This window comes from Myiozetetes cayanensis, unplaced genomic scaffold, assembly GCF_022539395.1.
Source record: "Myiozetetes cayanensis isolate MyiCay16 unplaced genomic scaffold, myiCay2020 scf3, whole genome shotgun sequence".
Lineage (NCBI taxonomy): Eukaryota > Metazoa > Chordata > Aves > Passeriformes > Tyrannidae > Myiozetetes > Myiozetetes cayanensis.
Genome location: NW_026087521.1, coordinates 60,449,386 through 60,465,585, shown reverse-complemented (window position 1 = coordinate 60,465,585; position 16,200 = coordinate 60,449,386). Strand labels below are relative to the sequence as shown.

The 16,200-nt window shown below is 47.9% G+C and overlaps 1 protein-coding gene across 3 annotated transcripts in view; it reads left to right on the top strand.

The window, feature by feature from the left end:
* WASHC1 (WASH complex subunit 1) overlaps window positions 1-16,200 on the top strand; it is a 47,205-nt gene that overhangs the window by 26,202 nt on the left and 4,803 nt on the right. For all 3 annotated transcript variants that reach the window (XM_050323416.1, XM_050323415.1, XM_050323414.1), the window contains 8 exons: window positions 6,646-6,757; window positions 7,430-7,576; window positions 12,450-12,586; window positions 13,507-13,642; window positions 14,246-14,450; window positions 14,917-15,081; window positions 15,283-15,441; window positions 16,040-16,108. In XM_050323416.1, coding sequence (XP_050179373.1) covers window positions 6,646-6,757; window positions 7,430-7,576; window positions 12,450-12,586; window positions 13,507-13,642; window positions 14,246-14,450; window positions 14,917-15,081; window positions 15,283-15,441; window positions 16,040-16,108 — 1,130 coding nt within the window. The remainder of the gene's footprint in view (window positions 1-6,645; window positions 6,758-7,429; window positions 7,577-12,449; window positions 12,587-13,506; window positions 13,643-14,245; window positions 14,451-14,916; window positions 15,082-15,282; window positions 15,442-16,039; window positions 16,109-16,200) is intronic.

Genomic DNA, 16,200 nt, shown 5'->3' with positions numbered 1-16,200 from the left:
CTGCAAATCAGGCTGGAGGAGCAATCAAAGTGAGATAAACATTAATTAGTATAATACCCAAGCCCTTAATGGAGGAAGGAACACTGATTACACTGTCTCACTTGGGATTTCTTTCTGTCAGAGATGGTGTATGATGACAGTTTCTGATTACACTTACTCAGACATGAAGTAAGACCTTAAAAACTGCTTAAATATGGAGAGGGAAGAGCAGAAAGCAAACAAGTTGATCTTTCTTTGAGTGGCTGAACGTGTTTGGTTTTTTTATAATTTTATAATAATATACATTTTTTGCTTTTTGCCTTTCAAACTTTTGAGGTGAATTGGTTTTGTGAGCTTGCTTTGAATGCTTCCCTGGACCACTGTAAACCATAAATGTTTTAGCAGCCTTTCCTCTGCTCTCCCCGCCTCGATCCTGAGGTGTTGCCAGCTGCTGGGGCAGAGGCACTGCGTGGGAGTGGGGAGTGGGTTTCTTGCGTTTCATTTTTGTCACTGCCAGTCATGAACTCTGAGCTGGCCCACCACAGTGTGTAGGAAGAAAAGGGGTAAGGCTGTTTGTAGAGAGCACTCTGGTGCCTCATAAAACATTATCTTTTGTTAGCCAGCCTGAACACCCATATGTTCTAACCAAACTCTCTAGGCCCACTTCAGTCTAGGGATTGTGCATCAAAGCCCTGAGTTATGAGTACTGGGGGTGATGCACTGATGTTTCCCCATCACTTCAGCAGCCTGAGGAGCCATAAAAGCCCACTGGCTTTTCTCAGAGAAGATTCTTGAACAAGATAAAACTTCTAAATTTCGAGATTTTCTTCTTCTCAGCATACATGTAGAAGAGAGCAGTGACAGAGGTCATAGGTGAGGAAGGACCTCAGAAGCCTGAGAAGAAAGGTGGACATTTATCTCCCTCAGCACCATCTTCCTTTGCTGCTTTCATCACGGGATGATGCACGCTAGTGGTTCCCTGATTTTGGGAAGGCCACTGAAACTTGTCCTAGAGTTTTAGTGGTATCTCATTCATCAGTAGCGGTATCATGTCAGTTTTGGCACCACTGCTGTGGAACAGCGAATGGCAGCCAGAACTGTTTTCTTCCCTTGCTACCCTGCTCCAGCACCAGCCGCTTGGAGAGTCTGGGAATGTAATAAAATACAAGAGCCATAAACTTCATCCCTTCTTATTCATGCCTCCTGCAGTTTGGCAGGAATTTAATAAAAGCACACTTTGTTGGGGGAAAAAAAAGGCAGCTTGACTTTCAGGCAAAAAGCCAAGGTTTTATAGAATAAATTTACTGTATGTACTCTGAAGTTTAGAACAGCACTGCCAAGCATCCCCCTGCTATCTCTCAGAGCTGGAGCTTGGGCTGGGAGGAGACCAGAAGCCTGACTTGCTGTGATGTTTCCTTATTTAAGGGAAAAAGTAATTTAATACTTCGTCTGCCTTATCCTCCTGTGCAACTTCATTTCTCATTCTGCTCCGTAATGTTCTTTCTCCTTGGTTGATCGCTCACTTTTGTGCTTCAGACATGAAATTGAAGTTCTTTGGTATTCTAGAGAGGTTTGCTCCAGCCTCTGCTGCCTCACCTTTCTCGTTCACCTTGGTGTGGAGCTTGCCTCTTCTCTCTCCCACTTCACAAGTTTTGTCATCCCTGTCACTTTTGGGTGACATGTACACTCGGCATAGACAGCAAAGGGTCTTCTGCTGCTGTGATGCTTCCTTACAGATGAATTCTGTCTTGCTCAGCCACCTTTCTGGGAATATGTCAGCCTGTTTTTAAACCTGCTCTGATTTTAAACTTCTTTCTGGTGGTGTCTGATCCCTAGCAAATATAGATGATAAAAATCATGTGTTTGGTTTTTCTGTTGTTGGCTCTGTGGAGCGCTTGGAGACACGCATAGAAATGTAGCATTATTGCCAATGCTGATGACTGTCAGGCAGTATCCAGTGTCCTGGATGCCAGATTCCTAATGCCTCAAATCTTTTTCCTATGGGAGCAAGAGAACAGTAGTTTTTACCCCACAAGTAGACACAGATGCAGCAGAGGAGGTCTTTAAGTAGCTGCTTGAATGTGGGGTTTATCAGAGGAGTTATAAGGAAACAAGAGGAAGTGATCTGTTCTGTGGCTGCAGGTGGGACAGAGGACAGGGGCAGTGATCTGGGAGGAAATATTCCTGGAACTTGCCGTGGTGTTGGAGAGAGTTGCCTCTAAAATGCAGAGGAGTTTAAGGCAGCAGGATGAGGGCCCTTAGGAGAATGGAGAAACAAGATCTAAGTTGGGCGTGAGGCACAGGGGGCTTGAGGGCAAAAAGATTTCAGAGGTACAAGAGAAAGTGAAAGCTTGAATCAAAGCAGCTGAAAGATTGGCTTTAATATCTGCTTAGATCAAAAATAAAAGTCTGTATGGATTAAGAGATAATCCACTAGATAGATTTAATCTACCACATGTATTACTTCCCCAAAGAAAAGCATTGGGAGGGGAAGGTTGGTTTGGCTCTGTGCCCAGGATTTGAATGTAGGTGATCTATTCCTTTTCCAAAGGCCCTCTGTTCACTTGTCCCAAATGGAGCACATCCTGATGAAAGGGAGGGGCTGTTGCTCTATCCTCCTGCTTCTTGGCAACTCCAGAGTCACATTGAATCTAACTAAAGGCATTTCTCAAGCAGAAGAGAGCACCAAGAGCGAAATAACACAGCAGTGACTAATAACTTAGGCACGGGGTAGACTCAGGCAATGATAGTAGCTTTGGCTGTCTGAGCAAAGGGTTCTGAGGGGCAGCAATGGGTATTTTATTAACATTTACCCCTGCTGTCCTGATTGCAATTGCCCTTCAAACAAACACCACTCAGTGACGAGCTCCGAATGCCACCTTGCTTCAAGCACTTTGCTCCTGAAATCCTTGGCAACATCCCTTCCTCCCTTTCTGTTTCCTTTCTTTACAAACACTGGTTGACTGCTTAGAATAAGTTCAGTTTCCACAGCAGTAGAAATACTGAAATTACTGGAGGATGATTGAACATGAGAGGCTTTTCTCTGTATATGTTTTCAGTATCAATATGGTATATTTTCTTTTTTAACTAACACATGCAGCTGTATCTTGAACTGTACGTGCATAACAGTCATGCACTTCTAGGAGGCTGTACATGTGATGGAATTTGGGTTAGTTGGATTGAGGAGGTTTAATATTTGTTTTCAAAGTTATCTTGTTCAGGAACAAATAAATTAATTCTGTAGACTGATGTGTATTCCTTCTGTGCTGTGGGCCTGCATCTGTACCACCTCAGGTGAAGGTTTTTGGCAGAACTTCTAAGGTCAGTGGGATTTGGCCTGTCAAATCCTGGAGTAGCAGATCACGGGAGAAAGTACAGAGTGCCTTGGGGAAGAGCTGTCATGGTTTGAAACACCTGAGCTGCCACTGGACAACTTCCCCAGCCTGTGCTGGGAGTGGGCTGTCTGCCTGATACTGCCCTTTATATTTGGTGGGCAGGAGGGATGGATGAAACTCTGGATGTCTTCTTCCCTCTTTCCTTATGAATGCACCATTATTGTTGTAGCTAGGACGCAGTAATTGCCAGTCATGTCCAGGTTTTAGGGCTGCTTCCTTTTTAAGAGAGGTTCCAGCAAATTTTAAATAAGAAAGGTGTGTGCAACATGGATAGACTGAGAGGTACTTCTCTCTCTGTTATTCCCGTGGTCTGTGTTGCAGGAGGGATGAGGATTCTGGCACTGAGAAGCCCTTTGGAATAGCCTGCTGTGTTTGGTGGGGCTGTAAAGGGAGTTGTGGCACTGTTCCTCTCCTACACTGGTGTTTTAGAGAATGAGAGTTAAATGTAGGAGGGGTTAAGAGTGAAAGGTAGGTGTAACTGGGATTCCTCAAAAATTCCTTTGCTTCTTCACAGCCAGCAAAACACTGAGTGAGGCAAGGGAGAGGAAGAGGCTGATACCTGGTGAAGCACTGGGGATAATGTGGGGCAGGAAAGGGAGCAAGGGAAGCATTTCACTGCCTCATTTGACCCACTCACATTCGTGGAGTGGAAGGGAGGAGAACACTTACTGGTTTCTAGGTCTGAGCTTGCATAACTACTTAACACTTCCTTCTGGGAGAGAAACGCGCCCTGTCAGGTCCTGAAAATTGTATCTGGGAGTCAGCAGGGTATTGGCTAAAAGGCAATTGATACCTTGCTTTTATGTGGAGCTTCAGGAAAGCTTTGTTGAGTTCTTCTAGGAGAGAGGTCTACTCACAGGTTAGAGAGAAAATTGCATCATTGATTTGAGGGAGAGCAGCAAAGCAGAAACAAATGACTGGGATTTTTTTCAGTTTTGAAGGAAGTAAAAATAGTCAAATGCCCCCAGGAGCAGTACTGGAAATAGTGTCAATCAATACAATTATGAAACTTCTAGAAAAGAGGTGAACTGTGAGGTGGGAAAATGTTCTGGGGAGAGCAGTTAGGGAAGACTTAGGTCCTTCAGAGGCATCTCACACTTGAACAAAACAAGGCAATGGGACAACCCTATGACACATGAAACTTGCTGCAGACAGGTGCCAGGAAATGCACACTGAAAGGAACAACAGAGACTACTTTGAGAACCTATCAAGTGTATAAGTGATGTGGACTTACTCCTCTGAGGCAGAGGGAGGGTGTGGGAAGGAAATCATGAACAGATTTGTACTCAGTGTTGGTACAAAATACAAGCTGTTAGACTGTGTTTAAAATAAAAGGATGGAGAAATGGAGAATAACTCTGAGAGGGAGAATCTCATGAGGTTCAATTTTGCTCGTCTCCTACTCCAAACAGAATAAAGTGGAAACAGGCTGTGTGCTATCCTGCCATATGCATAAGGAAGGTTTTTCATGCTTCCAGAAACAGGGGAGTATGGCTATAAACAAACAAATACTTAAAGCTGTTTAGTGAAAGAAGTGGGATTCTTTCAGAATGATGCAAGGTGAAACAGGCTTGTATTGGCTGTTTTTCACTACCTACGTTGTGGGGGGCTTTAGGGAGTCCATTTCTGTACTGTAATAGGGAATGTGCTACACAGGGTGAAAATACTTGAAAAGATGGGTTTGGTACAGTTTGAAATTGGGAATCATGGATCACTGCTGATGTCAAATTTGTTGCTGAAGGGAATTATACAGACAGAGCAGAAAAAGAAGTGAGAGAGCTCTCTCAAAAAGCAAAGAGAGACTTTTGGGGAAATTGAAAGACAATACTTGAGATTGATTTTTACAGGCACAGAATGATCTGATGGAACTCATGGCTACAAAACACTGCTGGAGTGCTCTCTCTCCTAATGGGTTGTATAGCCATAAAAATACTCTTCGCTGATTTCACTGGAGGGGTGAAGGTTCAGAACACTTTTCAACTCTTGAGCTTGAAGCTAGGGAGAACCTGCTGGTCATGCATGGGGAAGGAAGGTCTGTTCTGAGAGGGCGACTGTAGTTTACTGTAGCTGCTGTCTGCTCCCAGCGTCCCTCCTAACCTCTGGCTGAACCTGTGTGACAGTTCCTGCAGCATGGCAGCCACTGTGCGTGACATGCAGGCAGGTTTGGCTGTGCCCCTGGCTGCAAGGTGTCTGCTGTAGGCTTTGTGGGAAAGGAACAAACCTTGGATAAGAACAGTTTAATAATGGAAATAAAATAGGATGATAATAATAATACTGTAATGAGAAGGAAAAAAAACAAGAAAGAGAAATAAACTCCAAGAAAGACAAGTGATGCAAATGAAAAATAATTGCTCACCACCAACTGACTGAAGCCCAGACAGGCCCTGAGCAGTGGCCCCCAGCCAACTTTCCCCCTAGCCTATATGCTGAGCATGAATCCATATGGAATGGAATATCCCTTGGGTCATTTGGGATCAGCTGTCCTGGATGTGTCCCCTCCCAACTCCTTGTGCACCCCCAGCCTACTCACTGGTGGAGTGGGGTGAGAGGCAGGAAAGGCCTTTGCTCTGTGCAAACCCTGCTCAGCAATAACCAAAACATCCCTGAGTTATCAACACTGTTTCCAGCACAAATCCAAAACACAGCCCCATACCAGCTACTATGAAGAGAATTAACTCTAGTCCAGCCAAAACCAGCACAACTAGTCATGCAAAAATGATGCACATTATTGTGCTGCTTTTCTCCAAATGAGGACCTAATCTTATTTAACTGATGTGGAAACCAAATCACAGAACTGCTAAGCAGCATGGACAAAGTTGTGTAACAAACTGCTGGTACAGGAGAGGACAGTATAAGCCATGTGAGTCCTGAACTCTGCTCATTAACATGTGTTGCCTTTCATTTCTGACAAGTCATTTTATTAAAAATATGTTGGCAGTTGATAACTGGCTCTGGCTTTCTTGTCAGCAGTACCTGCAGAGAGGCTTGTGGCCCTCTGGTGTTGGCAAAAATTTGCCATCTTTCTGTGCCTTAAACAGCCTCAGGAACACTGTGCTGTGAGTCACGGACTAGTCCTACGTCGTGTCATGTCAGAGTACATAAAGCTCTCAATGGGAGGGAGATGAGTGTGTCTCAACCAGCACTCTTTTGCCCTTTGAAACAACCCAGTCCACCGAGACTTGCATTCTTCTCTGAGGGTCTAGGCGCTGGCTGTTGCCAAAAAAATTGCTGGTTCTAGATTCTTCATCCTAGGAAATGTGCTTGCCTCCTAGGATCTCTCAGCGGGTGGAGGCCAGCCGGGCACAGCTTCAGGCCATTGGTGAGAGAGTCACACTCGCCCAAGCGAAGATTGAGAAGATAAAGGGCAGCAAGAAGGCTATTAAGGTATTGACTTCAGTGAAGGCTGCACTGCCTCCTTTCTTCCTTCCACCTTCTCTCTGTACTCCTGATGTAAGCTCTGGTGAAGAAAGGATGCTCAGCTGCCACACCATGCCTTGCTGCTGAGCAGGGTTGTGATGAGAATCCCATTCCTGACTTGGCCAACTGATGAATTTTAGACCCATGAGCCACACAGCCCCAGGTTTTATAGGGGCCTTTATAGGTTTCTGGCCCAGCTGCTTACCAAGAAAGATGAAAGGCCTGTGCTGAGTAAACTCAATACCCTTGCACTTCAGACTCATAAGCACTTTGGCTATTTGAATGAAAGCTGCTGTTAGAGAGCCTCCCCTTAGTGCATCTTAATCCCATTGAGCCATGTAAAACTGGTAAAAATCCTCCTTTCACCATTCTTGCTCCATTTTATACAGTATTTCCAACTCCTTTCCTGCCAGTGGAAGCATTTTTGCCAATGATCTCCTTGTACTTTTATAGAGAGGTTCTGGCACTTCCAGTTTTGGAAGTGGCAGTCCATGCACATAACCCTTAGGAGCCTGCTGTCTCCAGGGCTGTCCATTCCCATTGGCAGCACAGATGGGGTGCTCACACCACTCCATGTGTTTCTGTGCTGTAGAATTTCCCAGCTCTTGGGATGTTTCAGTCCCTCTTGTTTCTCCACAGGTATTTTCCAGTGCCAAGTACCCGGCCCCTGAACGGCTGCAGGAGTACAGCTCAATTTTTGCTGGTGCAGAAGACCCAGCTAAACAGAAAGGGCCAAGACACAAGATTCAGAGCAAACACCGAATGCTGGATGAGAAAGCTCTGCAGGTAAGGAGGAAGAGAACCGACCTTGGCATGAACAAGCAAAAAGAAGATGGGAGGCTGTTAGTCTCTTTGACAAAGTGGACCAAGGCTTTGGGATATGGGCTGGGAGCAGAACATATTTTCATTTGGTCTGTCAGTGGAGGGGTGTGGGGTCAGGCTGGGAAGCTTGTGGAGATGCCAATTTGAGGGGGCTGTGTCAGTACAAGACCTTGTCTGGGTGTTTGAGTGCTCTGGGTGGCTGTCAGCTGCCAACTCTCTGGAGCAGTTCCATTTCCTGAAATGCTCTTTTCTGCAGCACTGTTGGTGGGTGCTGCTGCCTGGGCTTAATCCTTTGACTATGTATATTGTCATATATTGTTTGGAAAATAGTTTCTGAAGGCTCTGATGTAAGCGATGGTGAGAGGGGAAAGGTAAGAAGGATTGTGTGTCAGGAGAAAAAGAAGTTCTTCATTGGAGCATTTCTCTGCGCCAGGAAACTGTTTCACTTGGGTATTGTCTCTGTAGTTCCCAGCAAAGTTGTACATCTTGGGGAGAATATAATTTTGCTTCTTTAGTTTGTGCTTTGCTCTTCCTTTGCCTTGTGCTCATCTATTGTAGGTTTCAAGCCCTTCAGAGGGGCTGAATCTCTCAATACCCAGCACAGCTAGGGCTTCCAGGTGTGCCCATAGCACAGATACCTGCAGCTGGTGGCATTGAAGGAGGTTCTGAACTTCTGAGTTCCCTTTTAACTTGTGGATTGAATGGCAGAGAGGGGAGGTCTTAGGGAGGTCTGAGAAGGAAGGAGTTTGGCAGGAAGTGCTACCAAAGGATTCTTCAACAATTTGAGTCAACATTCCTGGGTTCGAAGGAGAGGAGGAAAAGTTGATGTGCTTGAAGTTTAAAAGTTGATGTGTATATGCTGTGTCAGGAGTAGCAAATGTGCTGTTCTAGGCAGGTTAGGGATCAGCTTGTCAACTTCCCTGCTTTCCACCCCTAAGGAGACTTCCTTCCTAATCCATGTGTGACTTGGCCCAAAAATAAAGCTGCCACTGAATAATTCATCATGCTAAACTTTCCTCAGTGTTAATGGAGTTGAGGCCTCACACAGTGAGGTAGTTATGAATATTTCAGCCAGGCCAAGGAGGCAGGGCTGCTGGCCGAATGGACAGCTGGCAACCTCGAGCAGGGTCCCTGCTTCCTTCGTGATCCTGGCAGCAGGGCAGGGCAGGGCAGAGCTGTGTGGGACCTGCTGCCGGCCTTTGGGAGGCCAGCTGGTGGTGCTCTCTGGCTGGTGGCCCCGTCCCGTCAGAGCGTGGGGGAGTAGAGGTAGGCAGTGAGCAGTGAGTGGACAGGGAGATGTGCCCCCACCCTGAAGGGCTGGTGCCAGTGTACAGCCCCTCACACGGGAGGGGGATTGAGAAGAGCTTCAGCTGGTAGAAAGCAGTGTCCTGCAAAGAGCCCATGGTGTGCCCGTTCATCTGGCCTGCTGGCTCCAGTAGGCTCCACAAGCCTTTCCCCAGAGCCACCTGCCTGCAATGCCACCTCTTCCCGTCCCAGGTAGTCTCCGTAGCATTGCCATGTTCTGCCCTTTGTGATTAAGGCTGCATCCCCACAGGGAAATCGTTTCTGGGGGATGTCTGTGTTTGTTTTTCCCCTCCTGTGACCCATCTTTTGATCCTCCTTTGGGGCTGTTGATCTTTTTCTGGCTTTGCTGACCCTGCCTCATGCAGCAGCCTTGTCAGTCTTGTCAGGCTCACACACCTGCATGTCCTCTGTGGAATGGGGGGTGCTGCTTTCAGGTGGTGGACGATGGAGGGCCCTGCCCCAAGAGCAGCTGGTGTGTTGAGTGGTGCTTGGTGCGACCGAGCTCTGACCATGCTCCAGTGGGACAGACCCGTCTCAGCCATAGCTGAGCACGGAGCCTGACGTGCCTTGCAGTAATGAAATGTGGCAGGGAGAAGTCTAATGTTTGCGTTTATGCCCTCCTCAATTATTTAGGGCTTTCAGCAGAGGCTCACTGCCTGTTTTCACTTCTAATGAGGGCCTCTTTGCTGGGAGCAGTTGGTAACTCCACTCGCACACACCCCACCAGGAGAGCAAACTCTGCTCGTGTCGGTTTGAGGGTAAATGGTGGCAGCCTGTGCTCAGCATTTAGGGTTTGTGCTCGGGGGGATAACAGCTGTGTTGGAAATCTGTGGGGTTCTGCAGTTGATTTGAAAATGGTTCCCCCCTTGGAATTTTTTCTTTCCCCCTTCACCCCAAAGCAAGTGAAAACTCAGTCACTGAGTGGACACTGTTTAGGTTGGTAAGGTAAGCACTGAGGGCCAAGAGTGCCAGAAACACAGTCCTGGTAAGGCTGAAAAGCCACTTTCTTTGCACATTGCTGTGGTAGCAGCTGGGCAGGGCTCAGCAGGGAGCTCTCTGCAGCCCTGTGGAGCTTCCCAGCCTCTGTGCCCTGCCTCTGGGGTGGGAGCTGTGTCTGGGTGCTGCATGTGCCCCTCAGGAGACTGAAAAATGGGGTGGGAGACATGGTCTGCCTGGGCTTTGGAGGAGGTGCAAGCAAAAGTTACAGTCTGCTGCTGGAGTAACCTTGCTAGGCTTCAAAAATGTCAGTAACTTGGCATATTCTTGGGAATCCTGCCTCTCTCAGAGCCCACCATAGGCATGGGGAGGCTAAAACAGCTTTTTGCCAGTTGCTTATCTTGAAGTGCTTTTCCAGATAGTCTAAGCACTCCCTTGGTATGGGGGAGTGGGATTTGTGGGGTATCACACCAATTCCCTTTGTAATGGTGTGTGCTTAATTAAACTTCAGAACCAGGGTGACTTTATATATTTTCAGCTGTAGGTTCTTAGGGAGAAAAATGCCTGAAAATGCAGTGTCCTTGGGGGTGTGATCCTGCCAAGTGCCAAACCCCAGGCTGGGGTGTTTGAGCATTCAAGCATCCCCCAAGACTTCAGTATGTCGAGGCTGCTGAACTTTGGCTTAAGGCCTTAATTTTCCTATAAGAAAACTACATTTTAAATGGCATGTTAACTTCTGGAATTTACAGTTGCAGGATGTTATTGACAGTGTGTTCCAAATTTCAAAACAGATCTAGGTACTCGAATAAAACTAGCACTTTGATGGCACATAAATTAAAAGTTTCAAAGTAATACTCATGCTTAGTGCTTTTATAACTGCCTTAGATGAGGCTTATAAGTAAATGTAGGTAATGGTTGGTTTCTCACTACGCCCTTAAAGTGATGCACAGTCTTCCAGTGCTAACTGAAATCTACAAAGAGAGAATTAAAAAAATATATATATGACTTAAGGGCTAAGTGTGTCTGAACAGTTCTAGCAAAAAAGTCAGTACTCCCTCATGCTTAAAAAATTAAACATTGGGAAATGAATATTAATGATCAAAAGAACTTTTATTTTTGAGTCTCTGCTTCTGCAGTCTCTAAATAACAATTTATATATTTTTGCCTACTTGCTTCTGTAAAAAAATACAAGATGTTCATTTCAGTATATTTTTCTCAAGTTGGAACGTGAATTAAATCAAAACCTCCTAGGTCTTTTCTTATAGCATTTTATAGACTCAGAGTATCATAGAAACTCTTAGTGGATTAACTAAGAGCTGTGACTAAGCCATTTCCTAGGATTTGTGGCTACCAGATTCAAGACTGAAATTTCAGTCGGGAGGAACCGCTTGTGTCACTGCGGTGTGGCCTTAAAGCTGAACCAGTGGTGGCCTCCATTTCCCCCGTACAAATACAAGGTGGGATGATACAGAGAATGGGATGGTGCAGGGATGCTGGAAGTAGTGAGGCTGTTAGGAAGCTGTGGGCACTATTTGAAGTGGTCATCTTCTGGTGACAGACGGAAACCACAAATGTGGCCAGTTATTTAACCTGACAGACTGCTCTGGTTTGTCCTGGTATGAACACTTACGCCTTGTGGCTGCTGCTTGTCCTAGTTTTTGAAGAAAGCAGGAGTTGTAAAGGGGCTGAGGTGTGTGAAGGGGTCTGGGGTGATGTTTTTTTCCATCCCAAACCGTCTCTGGGTTCAGGAACTGATGCCTTTCCTCCCACTAGAGCAAAGAGTGCTGTGGGCACTGAGCTTCATCCCCCGGAGCATGTGGCAGTGGGCACTGTCACGCCAGCCGAAACACTGGTCTGATGTGGGATGGCAATTCCTGTGCTCTATAAAAGTCAGGCAGTTCAGATGTAATAAGTCCTTTTCTAAAGGGAGTTCTATATATATATTATGCATGAAGTTTTAGAACTGAGAGAGAGGAGATTTCAGTTCATTAGAGTTGAAAACTCCTGCAAATCCCTCAGGCTTTGCAAAACCATCTGGCACACGTTCCACCCTGCGCACTCTCTTCTTCTTGATCTCTTGCCTAGTGCAGGCATTCTGTTTTTTCCCAACCTCTTTTCCTTTGCCTTCCCTGCATACCTGAACAGTGGGATCACAGTTCTTAAATCATCAACTGAAGGCAGCAGAGAGGAGGTAATAGAGATGTTTGGGGGACTCTGCCTGCATGAAAACGTGTAGCAGTTGGAGACACTGTAACAACAACGCCTTTTAGACTGTTGTGCTTGATCCCTGCCTCTGACTATAGAGCCTGAGTGGTGGCTTCACCTTGGTGGATCCTTGCCACAGCAACACGTGTTCGATATGACCCACCCATGGCACCAAAAGCACATGCCATGAGTCTGAACTGCCGAGATTTGTGATGAGTGCGGGGTTGCAATGTTGTCCCTGTGCTTCCTTGCTCAAAGGGAGATAGAGAGGAAGCAGTAGGGTTTCCAGACTGTACAGTGCAGCCAGCAATGTAGGTTGTGGTGGCTGGGGACAGCCACCTCAGCAGCCGTGGTTTTAGTGTCTTACTACCTGTTATCTGTTTTCTTGCAGGAAAAGCTCAAGTATTTCCCCGTGTGCGTGAGCACCAAAATTCACCAGGAGGATGATGCAGAAGAAGGCCTTGGCAGCCTTCCCAGGAACATCAGCTCCCTCAGCTCCCTGCTACTCTTCAATACCACTGAGAACCTGTGAGAGCTGGAGCAGTGCTGTGCTGCTCACCTGCCCCTGCTTGTCCTCAGGAGCTTTCCCTTTCCCAGGGGTAGCAGTAACTGCTTGCTTTCCTGGGGGTGTTACATATCAGGCTCCTGATAGGACAGTTTGCTACATCTGGCTTCTAGCTAGGAACCCTTTCTTCCCCATTCTTTCCCTTGGGTGGAAGGAGTTGTTTTATCTGCACCTGATCCTCTACTCATCTGCATTCAACCCAGTTTTGCACTTCCTGTCCCCAGCTTATTTTTTCCTATTGTTCCCCTGTAATTTCTCTCCAGCCTTGAGATGTGCCATCACTCCTATCCTTCTCTGCCCCATGTGCCAGCCCAGGTACTGCTTCTTCTCCCAGTGATTCCTTGCAACATCACTTGACTGCCCTCACTGTTTCACTGTCTCCACCACCTCCCTCACTGCGGTTCCCTTTCCCATTACTGGGCTTTGCCTCATGGTTCCTCCTTCTGCCCGTATTGAAGAGCTTATTTAAGCCCTTTTAGAGATTTCAGATGCTGGACCTTCTCTTTCTTCTCCTGAGTCATGGATCGTTTTCTCTTTTTGCCTTTCCTCCTGGACCTTGATTGACAAGTCACTGGTGTCCTGCTGCAGGCTGTGGCATGGTTCAGGCTGGGTGGTGGAAAGGGGAGAGCTTGGTAATGGTGGCACTGCAGTGGGGTTTGCTTTAGGGTGAACGTGGAGGCTGCACGGGCAGGGTGGGTAGCTGATCCCTTCCTGGTTGTGGAGGGGAAAGGCTGGAAAATGTGGCTAAAAGAAGGAAACTGGAAGGCCCAGCCTTTTTGAATGAAGTCAGGAGGTCTCCACCTCCAAGGCCTTCTCAGGTACACTTTCTTCTGGCCTTGGCTCTCAAGGTAGGAACACTAAAATACATGTCCTTTACTCTTAGGTACAAGAAGTATGTTTTCCTGGATCCTCTGGCTGGAGCAGTGACCAAGACCCATGTGGCTCTGGAAACAGAGACAGAAGAGAAGCTCTTTGATGCTCCTCTCTCCATCACCAAAAGGGGACAGCTGGACCGACAGGTGAGATGCAGCTGCTTCCACTTCAGAGGGTTGTGCTCAGCTCTCTGAGAAGAGAGGGTGGTTGAATATGTGTGTGGTTGAATGTGTGGTTTGGAACTGGGAAAAGGAACCTAGGAGCCATTTGCTCATCATGTTGGACTGGAGGAGATAGTGTATATAGTGAATAAATCCTTTATTCACAGTGCACCTCATTGCTGTTCTTCCCGTGTTAAACACAAGACCAAGCCCATCTAACCACTTGGTTGGGTTTCTCTCCTGCATCTTAATCTCAAATAGTTCAGGCATCATCCTCTTCTGGAGGAGAAGGGACTGACATATGTTGGCTGCAACATTAGTGCATAAAACCTTCAGAGAAGAGGAGAGTCCCCTTGCACGAAATTAGGAAGAGTCCCTCACTTGGTCCTCCTGCAGCCTGCCTTTTCCAGGCCTGGTCTGCAGGAGGTAACCTCTGAGCACAGAGTTGCAGGGGTAGCTGATGAGTGGCCACTGTACCAAGGTACACGAGTTAAGCTCTGACTGCCACCCAGAGTGTTCCCTGCAGTGCCCCTGTTTGCTGCAAGTGCATAGCCACTGCCTTATCTTGCTGCTCTGGGTTTCTTTTAGGTAGCTGAAAATTACTTCTACGTGCCAGATCTGGGCCAGGTCCCTGAGATTGATGTGCCATCCTACCTGCCAGACCTGCCTGGCATTGCTGCAGATCTCATGTACAGCGCTGACCTGGGCCCTGGCATCGCACCGTCTGCCCCAAGCAGTGCTATTCCAGAGCTGCCCACCTTCAACACTGAGTTGGTGGAGCCTTTGCAACCAGGTATTTCCAATCCCTGATCCCAGGAAGGAGGAAGGCAGGGATTGCTAGAAGATGGAAATGAAGCAGAAAGTCCCTTGGTAGAGATTTTAAGCTGGATGTTGGAGATACCTTTGGCTTGTGCTTAGGCCTGAGTGAAAGCTGCAACTGGCTCGGGTGTGGACTTCAGGCCCCTTACCTCCCTCACCTTCTGCATGGCTTGGGAGGAGGGAGCAGGGACTGGCCCCATGTCAGCCTGGTGGGATGCCCTTGGTGAGCAGGATGCAGCTGGGGAAGGGAGTAGGGGAATCTCAGACTCCCCCTTGGCCCTGCCTGCTGGTCAGAGATGGTGCACAGGTGGGAGTGCTCTGCTGCACCGCGTGTGCTGAGGGCTCCGATCATTGCTGCTGTGGCACGTGAAGCTCTGAGCTGAAGCTCTCAGTGTGCCATTCCCTGGGATCCTTCAGATACAACTTCTTTCACCTTTCAGATCTTCAAGATGCTGAACTATTGCCACCTCCTCCCCCTCCGCCTCCCCCACCGCCTCCTGTTGTGCCAACCACTGTGCCTCCTCCTCCACCCCTGCCCCAGCCCACGGCCCCCTCGGAGCCGGCACGCACAGCGAGCGAGGAGAGCAGCAACACAGTGCCTGCAGGTAAGGGCTGGGCATCTCCACAGCTTCACCAGCCCAGTCTGACTCCGACTCCCTGGCTTCAGCCTGTGTCCTTGGGTGGTTTCCTGTGCCTTCCCAGCCTTCCAGTAGAGTGGGGAGGCTGGCAGGGTATTGGAGTAACCCTTTCCATTGGAATTTGGCTGGGCCTGTAGCTGATGCTGCCTGTCCTTCCTGTCCCTGCAGCTTCTGTCCAGGGAGCCCCAAAGGAGGTGGTGAACCCCTCTACTGGGCGTGCCAGTCTCCTGGAGTCCATCCGCCAGGCTGGTGGCATTGGGAAGGCCAACCTCCGCAGTGTCAAGGAGAGGAAGCTGGAGAAAAAGAAACAGAAGGAACAGGAACAAGGTGCTGAGGCCCTTCAGCAGAACTGCACTTCCTTGCTCTCTGCCCCAGGCTGGGGAGGTGTGGGTCTGGGGGCAGGCAGGCAAGTCAGGAGCACAGTGAACTCACAGAGCAGAAAGGGGTTCTCTCTCCTCACAGGCCTGTGTAGGTCTCAGGTGTTTCCCACTCTGTGAAATCGCTGAACCCCATCTGCCAGGGCATCCATGTTCTTCATGGAGACACGCTCTGTCTCAGGGCATATGTAGAAGTTTCCCATGGGAGCAGGCACACAAATGAAACCCCAGGGCCAAGGCTGAACCAGTCTGAGCACCTTGGCAGAGGTAGCTGGGGAGGGGAGTGATGGAACTGGTTTGGCAGAATGAGACTGCAAATGCACAGCCCCTCAAGGAATTCCACTCTTGGGTTTCCCCAGAAGATGCCATTATGCTGCTGTGGCTACTGTTTTCCTGACCTGGAACTGGGCTATAGTTTTGGGGTGTGATACAAGAATAGAGGTTTGGGATCTTTTCTTTAATCTGAAGACAGTATTGCAGGGGAATGCTTTTGCCATAGGGCTTGGTTCAGACTAGTGTTTCTTGACTGACTTGTTCTCCTGTTTCAGTGAGAGCTACGGGACAAGGTGGAGATTTGATGTCAGACCTCTTCAACAAACTGGTGCTGAGGCGCAAAGGTACTGTCCTGCAGGGTGGGCTGCTCCTTCCCCTAGGAAAGAGGGAGAGCAGTTCCTGGCACCTCAGTTGTGTCAGCCACAGCTCTAGAAAC